Below are 8,636 nucleotides of genomic sequence, written 5' to 3'. Positions count from 1 at the left end.
CAGCGGCCAACCGCGCAGCGGGCGACACCGCCCGCACCATAGAGAGGGGGCGGAGTGCTGTGCCAGAGCGCCGCCAACACCATAGAGAGGGGCTGGGGGTGCGGCGGCAGAGCGCCGCCAGGCACTGAGCTGTGGTCCGGCTGCGTACAGAGCTGGTAAACCAGGGATTAGGAAAGAGTTGCGGGAGTCAGCAACGTGATTGTCAGCATTGAGTTGCTCTGTGTAACGTGTCTCTCTTTTCTTTCTGTCTGATTCAGCTTCGCAGAAACATGGGGGCTCGTGAGTGGCAGCTGTGGCACCTCGGTTTCCACTGTTTCCAGTGTTTGCCTTTGCGGCCTTGAAAACAGGCTCACGAAAGATTTTCCAGCTGGGATGGAGAAACGTGTGGAGGATGTTGAGGTTTCATAACGTCAACCGGTCTTATTTGTAATTAATTTCAAGTCTGTCGTTTTTTGTTTTTTTTTTTTTCCTGAAAAGCAGAGGCTCCGGGCTCGCTTCTTTCCCAGCACTAGGTGGCAGCCCGATGTTGCGATGGATGCGAGGAGCTGGGCCGTGGGACGCAGACCCGCACAACGGGCCGCTGCCCCCTCAGCGCTCAGCTTCAGCCTTTCCTCCTTTCCTCCTTTCCTTTCCTCCTCGCAGTTCCCGCTCCTCCCCCAGCATTTCCCGGCTGAACCGCCCCCCCCTCAGCCCTTCCCCGTCCTTTTCCCATCCCGCCCTTCTCCACACGCCGCTTCCCGCCAAAATCTTTTTTCCTCTCTCTCTCTCCTCACAGCTTCCCCAGGACAAAAAACAAAACACCTTCGTTGAAGGAAGGTAAATCTGTGGTTTCTTTACACCTTTCCTTCTATGCTCAGAGCTCTGGATGGCCTTCAAACGGATACTGCTGAAAGCAATGCCAGCCGGGTTCTGTTTTGCTATTGCTCAGGCTGACTCCAAGAAAATGCACCCGAGCCATTGCTATAGCACTGAGCCTTCAACAGGAAACGTGACACAGTTACCTTGGTTTTTCCAGCTCCCTTCCTACAGCGAAACAGAGCAGCAAGCTGCAGTCTGGTAAGTTCAACTCCGAGTCTCCATGGAAGCAAAACACCAGCTTTCACTTGCACCTTCAAACAAAACCAAGCAGCCCTCCCCTTTTATGTACCACAAAAAGCATCCTAATGGAATTAAACAGATTCTTTGCCCGAGGCTCAGACTGCTCCTTCCAGAAGATTCAAAGCTGGGGTCAGGCTGAGCTTGAGCAGCTTCAATTTAAGCAGCTGTTTTCCTCACATTTAGCACAGGACAAGAAGGAAAAAAAAAAAACCAAAAACCTGTTAACAAGCATATTAACCTTCCATTTTAAATCCTGCTCAAATGGAGATGGCCTGATAGCTGTACTGGAAATTACCAGATAAATACAATAAAATACCAGCTAGGAAAGTACCATATGTATTTTTAATACCCAAGTCCTGTTATAGTAACAACAGGGAGACCGTGTTTGCCCACAGAAGTGGGGTTAGAAGTTATCCCCACGTTTTCCTGGAGCATTGGGGATGTAAGAGCCACAGCAGCTATAAATCAGCGTGCTGCTGCTGCTTTACTGCTGCCTGGACTGGACATTGATTACAGCTCCGTGTGATGCTCTGCATGCTTTGGGAATTGCTGCAAGTACTGGATAAAGCTTTCTTTAACTGTGCAATCAAAGAAGGCAAATTAATTTCGAGTCTATATGCGTGTAATCTTGGCCATTATTGCCAACAAGAAATTTCTACACTCGTGAGTAAAAAAAACCCAAACAACACAATAAACAAGCCTACCAGTTATTAATGAGTTGGCAGACATTTTACTTAATGCCACATAAAATGAAATAGGGAATACTCTGATTATCTGTTCCAGACACCGAGACGTGTCCAATTAAACCTTAATCCCCTGAAAATGAAAGAGAAGCTAGGAGATATTGTTTCCCATAACTCATCTGTAATGCATGGGGAGAAAAACGCTGATAAAAACAATCCTTTAGAGAATCACAGAATTTCTTCCAGCAGGATTTACGTTCTTGTTCTACGTCTTTTGCACTTGCCTGTCTACCCTCTGCCCAGCAGGCTGCTGCAATGCAATCCACAGAGGCAGATGCATCAAGATGTGAGATGACTACAAATAACTTCCCCGCAGGAGATACAAGAGGTGCTGTTTTAGCAGGTAGCTGCAGCCCATCAGTGAGTGGGAGATGTCTTAGGGAAAACAGACACACACAAATCCATCCATTAAATTCGGTCCTCGGTTTCCTTACATCAGCATTACAGCAACGAACAGCGCTGGCTGCACAAAATATCAAGTAGCTTGAATTGGCAAACTGAGAGGGATTTGGGAATGAGGGCAGCTCATGGAGAGGTCGAATAGAGATCACTCATAAAAAACAAAGACACGAGGCTGCCCCGATGAAAGCGTTTTTTGCTCGGTGAGTTTCCATGCATGACTTTGAACAGGAGGTTGAATTAGATGGCCCCCAGGGATTCCTTCTAGCCTGAATTATCCCATGATCCTGCAGTCTAAATCTCCAATAAACAGAAATCAAGTGTTATAACTGTTTTTGTTTCCCCATTTTCCAGCAGGCAGTGCAGTACCGTTACAACCAGGTCTGTTCACTTTGCGAATAAAGCAATTCTTGAACCATTAAATGCCATTTTTTCATTATTCTCTTCATTTATTAAGGTCAATGCCAACGTGGTACAAAGCCCATTCGTTATACAGTTAATTTTCACATCTGGCAAATGAAGACCAAAACGGTCAGGCTGGCTGACAGTGATGTACAAAATCAGTGCCACTCTGTGCAGAACTGGCTACAGAAAAGACTGACCTGAGACCTTGGAGCCAAATTCACTCTGTGTTTAAATTCACTGAGCTAAACCACTAGAAGCAATCAGTCTTAGTGCTCTTAAAATGGGATTGCCTTGTCTTTGAGCAGTCAGCTTCCTTAGGGACAACATAAATAAATAAATAAGTGGCACTGTCCTTCGGTGACAATGAAAGATGCTGTCCTTCCATTGCTGCCGTGCTGGATACAGTCAGGCTGCTTCTATCAAGTACACAGGCAAATAAATAGAGAGCAGTGTGAAATCTCAGCCGCGTGTGAGAAAGCAAACAGAGCAGGGATGACAAACAGGTATTTCTGCCTGGTGAAACACAGACCTTCAGCTTCCTGACCGCTCTCAAGTTTTCGAGGGGATTATGATTAGTGCCAAAACTGCGTTTTATCAGGGGTTGCATATACTTTCTATATTTACTCTCTAACAGCAAGTTTATACTCTGCAAACTATTCCACAAAAGAAAAGCCCGCGGGTGATTCGCCAGTGATGCACATCGACACAAACAGAGCACGCACGGAACCAAAGAATTTGGATTGCAATACCCCATCACAGAAGAGTTTTTCTACTTTTGCTTTCGGTATGTGTAAGTGCTATAAAGTCACCTTCTATCACATACAAACTAAATGAAAACTAAACACAACAGCTGGTAACAGAACTACTTCAGGTCTATATTGAAGTTCAAGTAATGAGCAGCAAAGTTTGCTTTCAGAAACAAAACAACACAGCAGTTTGAGACGAGACCAGCAGCAGAGCTGTGTGAGGACTACAGAAGAGATACACCGATAGAAACGGGACAGGATCTCAACACTAAGGCACAAGAGAATTCATACTTGAGTATGGCTAAAACCTTATTTACTACAGCATTGAGTGAGCAGTTCACAAGGAGTGTTCCTACGCTCTAAACACTCCGCTACGACATCAGTGAGTTTTGTGTCCCTTAGTGCAGCTCCACACAGCGTTCCTAAAACAAACAGGGGTGGGGGGGATTTCAGAGAGCAGCGACTCAAGATCAGTTCATGCTCTGCAACGAGGCGGAATTTTCCTACAAACTGTGTTTTATTTCTTTTTAGTGCAGCTCTCAGGGGGACGATGCTGCTGGGGCACCCTGTGCCACAACCCTGCTGCTCGAGGAGCACGAGGCAGCACCCATGGAAGATCTCAGTGCCTCTGGGTCACACGGCTGTGTGGCTGGCGGCTGCTCTGCGTCTGTCCTCGCAGGTTTCAATGGCGTTCCCCCCTCAGGGAAAAAACAAACAACAAAACCATGCACGCATCTAGAAGCAGAGAGCCATCGAACATCCCGAGCTGGATGGGATCCACGAGGATCGAGTCCAACTCATCCGGAGCAATGAGACTTAAGCACAAGCTTAAAGTAAGCACGTTCTTAAGTGCCTTCTAGCAGCCCCTCGGCCGGATCTGTCGCTTGCTTCTAAAATGGAAAATTTCCTGGCACTTGTGGATTTTTGCCACGATTCATTTTTAATCCACTGAGATCCTACGACTTCAGAAATCAGTATGGCTCAAGCTGAAAAGCCGCCCTATGTGACAAGAGCTCCAAATACACACACAGACAAAAAAAACCCAAACAACCCACAACCCAACTCCTGGAAGTCTGGAAAGGACGAACCCACAGCAACCGAAGCTCCCGACGACGCCCTGAGCAAACCCGCCCCGACCCCGCGCGGCTCCCCGGCCCCGAAGCGGCGGCCGCACGGCGGGGCAGAGCGGCGCCAGGAGGAGCGGAGCGGCGCTAGGCGCGGCGCGGCGCGGCGGGGCTCATCAGGTTCTCGGTGATGTAGGCCACCAGCAGGCAGATGAAGACGAGCATGACGCAGATGGAGCCCCCCACGGCCGTCATGGCTACGACGATGTCCCGCATGGCGGCCGGCTCCACGCGGAACTCCACGCAGTGGGCGGGCGGCGCGGGGCGCGGCGGCGCGTAGCGGGGCTGCAGGCAGAGGCGGTACCGCACGCCGCCGTGCGCCTCGGGCAGCAGGTAGTCGCGGCAGGCGGCGCCCAGCTCCACGCCGTCGCAGGGGAAGCGCGTGTAGGTGCCGTCCCAGGAGCAGTTGAGCGCGAAGCCGCGCAGGCCGTTGCCGGGACGCGGCGGCGCCCACTGCAGCAGCACGCTGCCGTTGCGCAGCACGTTGGCCACCAGCGCGCCGCCCGGGGAGCGGTGGGCGCGGCAGGAGCGCGCCGCGCACTGGAAGCCCAGGGCCGGTCTGCGGAAGCACAGCCGCCCGCTCGCCGAGCCCTCGGGCCGCACCTTGTAGGGGCACCACGGCTCATCCGGCTCCGGCTGCGCCGCGGCCTCGGCGAGCGGAGCCCTCGGGGCGGGCGGCGGCGGCCCGAAGCAGAGCAGGGCGAGCAGGGCCGGCAGCAGGCGGGGCATGCCGGCCGCCGCCGCATGGAGCCGAGCCGCGGTGCCGGCGGAGGGGCTGCGGCCGCCCCGCGCGCCCGTTATAAGCGCGGGCTCCGCAGCCGCTGCGCCGGCCGCCAATGGAGAGGCGGCTCCGGCGTTAACTCTCGCTGGGCTGCGGAGCGCTCGCCGCCGGGCAGCGGCGGGGCCGGGGGGAGCGCGGGCATCTCCAGCCGCCGCGCTCCGGGGGGCGGCAGGGCTCGGAGCTGGGCCGGGAGGCTGCCCCGGCTCGGAGGAAAGAGGAGGGGGGCAGGTTTGGATTTGTTGGCTTTAATTTTTTTTCCTCGGGTTTATTTTTTTAATCGGTTCTGTGTTCCAACTCGGAGATTGCTCAGCAAGGATGGGACACGAGGAAATGATGGCTTCCCCCTCCAGCACGGCACAGCCGCTAGCAGGGATAAATAGTGGGAAGGGGCACACAGCAGGCTGAGGCAGAAGGAAAGGGGCTCTTTGGCTCACCCTGTACAAGCCGTTTCCCAATGGTAGCACAACATCCCCAGCCCAGCCATCACATCGCTGCCAAGACGCTCACTGGGCAACCCAAAACATTCATATTGGAACCATAAACTTGTCTAAATGTAGAAACAAAAGTTCTCCAAGTAATAAAGGAATAAATACATTCTTAAACAGTTTTTATGCAGTCTTTAAACATGATAAAAACTGCATTAAGGCCTCGCTTTCCCACTTTGCAGCTTTCATTCCACACCAGCAACTGGGGGGAGATTTTCTTTGTGTTTTGCTCAGGTTTTATACAGTGTTCTAAGAACTCTCAAATAGCTCAGAAGACAGGAATTTTCACCCACTGAAAAAGCCTGTGGAAAGCCATAAATCCTGCTGGAGGACAGCATGGTTTGTGCTGTTAGTACAGAACGGTGTTTAGAACTCGCCTTTAGTCCTCACCCAATGACCAACCTCAACTATCTAACAACCAGCTGTGACCAACAGCATGGGAAGCGTTCCTTAATGAACAGGTTCTTTAATGAACAGGTAAACAGCTGGCAGCTCATTCAGTCCCCCCTTCCTGCCTCACAGATTCCAGCTTTTTGGAACAGCTCACTCTGCACCTTTAAATCTTCTGGCAAAAGCCTGCAGAATGGGAAGGTGGCTGGGTTGTGCCAGAGAGCAGCCTTTGGCTTTCCATGGATGAGACAAACAGCCTAAGTTGAGCACAGCTGTCCAGCACCTCTGCCTTCCTCCTGCACTGGTACAGTTCTCCTCTGTGAGCTGCTTGGGGTTGTGAAGTCCATAGACTGCTATGCTTTTTTTTTTTTAAAAAAAAAAAAAAGCCAAATTCAACGTTTGTTTTCTGCTACCCTGCCAAAAGTTGTTGGAAATCTCTTGTTAAAATGAAGAGCAGCACAGAAAAAGACAGCGATGGAAAGGACTCCTCGGCAGACACGAGGAGGTGCTGTGCTGCTGAAGGCGCTTCTCAGTGGCTGAGGCCAACTTACCTGGAAGCTCCGGCTGGGATGGGCAGATGAAGACCTGGCAGCTCTGCCTGAGAAGCGTGCGGGTGTTCAGGAGACACACGGAGCCAAACCACGCCAGCTTTGGCTCCCTGAGCCCTGCTAATAGCAGATGGCACTCCAGAGCTATCGCTGTTCCAGTGATCAATTAGATCCGGCACCAGGCTGCGATGGTGCTCGCTCGTGATTTGAAACACATTGAGTTCTTCTGTCGAGAGAGCCAACAGATGGGGCTGGGATTTGGTTTCTAACCAGTCCGTGTTAAAAACAAGTGTCATTCTCTTAAACAATTCACACACACACATATATGTAAGTGGGAAGATGCTCTTGGTTCAGGGAGGCGCAGACAGCTCACTCCTTCGTTATGCAGGCCTTGAGGGCATTTTCTCCTCCAACTACATTGGATGCCTTCAAGAAAACTCTTCATTAAAGCATTAGTCACATTTTAAGCCCTAAAAATGCCATGTAAATGAATAATGAGCCTAACAATTTAACTAATTGATAGGCATATGTTTTCCTAATCTGTGCCTTTATTTGTAAAGGCACAGAATGCACAATCAATTCTCATCATCTGACTAAGGATGTGGCCGAATCACTTTGTCATCATGTGAGCCCTGGAAATGCATTTCTTTACAGAAATCATCTCGATCACGTCGCTGGAATCCAAAGGCAAGTAGAGAGCAAAGCATCAAACAATCAGCAAGTGTGCCAGGTGAACTAGCCCTTATCCTGCACTGCATCCTTTGGCCTCGCACCACATTTCCAGGCAAAAGATCATTTTTTTATGTAAGACCAACAAAAACCATTTGCTTTGGCTTAGTCAGTCTGCCAGCACTGACCTCATGCGAATCCTCCATCTGGTTGTTTGCTTTCTCAGCTGTTCTCAGACCTTCCTCCATGCCTCAGTCTGCAATAGAAGCCAGCCAGGACTTCTCAGACACTGCCTCAACTGTTCACCACTTGGGCAAACACTGTTGTTTGCTTTAAGCAGTGAAGCCCCAGGCAGCGTATCAAAGTCAGTAACAGCCGTGGTGCTTTCTTCACCTTCAGACAGACCTGACACTGCAGGTTGGCTGCTTTTCTGGTTCTCCCCCACCGTGTTCGTTGTCTCCTGTTACAGGAAGCCCTGAACTTGTACTGAAATGGTGGCAACTTGCTAGAGGCCAGGCAAGGAAGCGCTCACCACCCCCAGCTAACAACTCATGCAGCACTGCACCAATTTTAGTCTTGCACACAGCTGTGGCAGGCAGTCCCTAGAGCAGAGCTGCTTTGCTCTCGGCTCAGGGCAGCGAGCAACATATGGTTACTAAAGCATTCTCCTAGCAGGGAGCTTCACATTTAGGATGAGTTACCATAGTTCCCTCGGAGTCAGCTTGGAGGATTACTCATCCCAGACACGCATAAGCAGAGATTTTGCCTCCTAATGTTGCTATCTCCTGCAGCCTCTGACTCAGCACGTGGTCTCCCTTCCATCAGGGTTCTATTTCCAGCACTTGATTCACTTGCAGTGAGGTCTGAACCTCTGCACTGACAGCCACGGGTTAGGAGAAGCACGGAGCAGGGGTGAACGTAGCTCAGCACACAGCTGCACTACGGCTCCCACTGGGGCAGCCTGGGCACTCAGACTTCAAATTCTTACCACAGATTGTGTTGGTCATTGATCCGTTGTGAAACAGTGAGATTCTGCCTGCCCAGCTGAGAACTGGGAGCATTTCTGATGAGGCTGCATCTGCACACATAGCAGCAGTTCCAGCTAATGCATCCTGAAGGTGCTATTTATAGCAGATGGGGGAGGCTGAGCAGCATTGCGTCACATTGCAAGGTTGACAGCATACAGCACTAACAGGGTGTTCATCATTGCAAGTCACTTTGGATATCTCACACCTCATTTCAGCTCTG

General features: G+C 50.9%; 1 protein-coding gene and 1 long non-coding RNA gene across 2 annotated transcripts; one reads left to right on the top strand and one right to left on the bottom strand.

Annotated features, from left to right (window-relative positions):
- Positions 1-17: 17 nt before the first annotated feature.
- LOC128084873 (uncharacterized) lies at positions 18-466 on the top strand. The gene is made up of 2 exons (XR_008208712.1): positions 18-155; positions 258-466. It is a non-coding gene; the product is annotated as an uncharacterized LOC128084873 (long non-coding RNA).
- Positions 467-2,663: 2,197 nt separating this feature from the next.
- FNDC10 (fibronectin type III domain containing 10) lies at positions 2,664-6,627 on the bottom strand. The gene has a single exon (XM_052691535.1). The coding sequence runs from the start codon at positions 5,242-5,244 to the stop codon at positions 4,603-4,605; it is 642 nt and encodes a 213-aa protein (XP_052547495.1). The 5' UTR covers positions 5,245-6,627; the 3' UTR covers positions 2,664-4,602.
- Positions 6,628-8,636: the final 2,009 nt, after the last annotated feature.

The sequence above is a fragment of the Tympanuchus pallidicinctus genome, unplaced genomic scaffold, assembly GCF_026119805.1.
Source record: "Tympanuchus pallidicinctus isolate F22 unplaced genomic scaffold, pur_lepc_1.0 scaffold29, whole genome shotgun sequence".
In the NCBI taxonomy this organism is placed as follows: domain Eukaryota; kingdom Metazoa; phylum Chordata; class Aves; order Galliformes; family Phasianidae; genus Tympanuchus; species Tympanuchus pallidicinctus.
Note: the sequence above shows the minus strand (reverse complement) of the source record. Positions and strands in the feature narration are given on the sequence as shown.

Coding starts and splice junctions, on each gene's coding strand:
- FNDC10 (XM_052691535.1), bottom strand. CDS start 5,244: ATGCCCCGCCTGCTGCCGGCCCTGCTCGCCCTGCTCTGCTTCGGGCCG.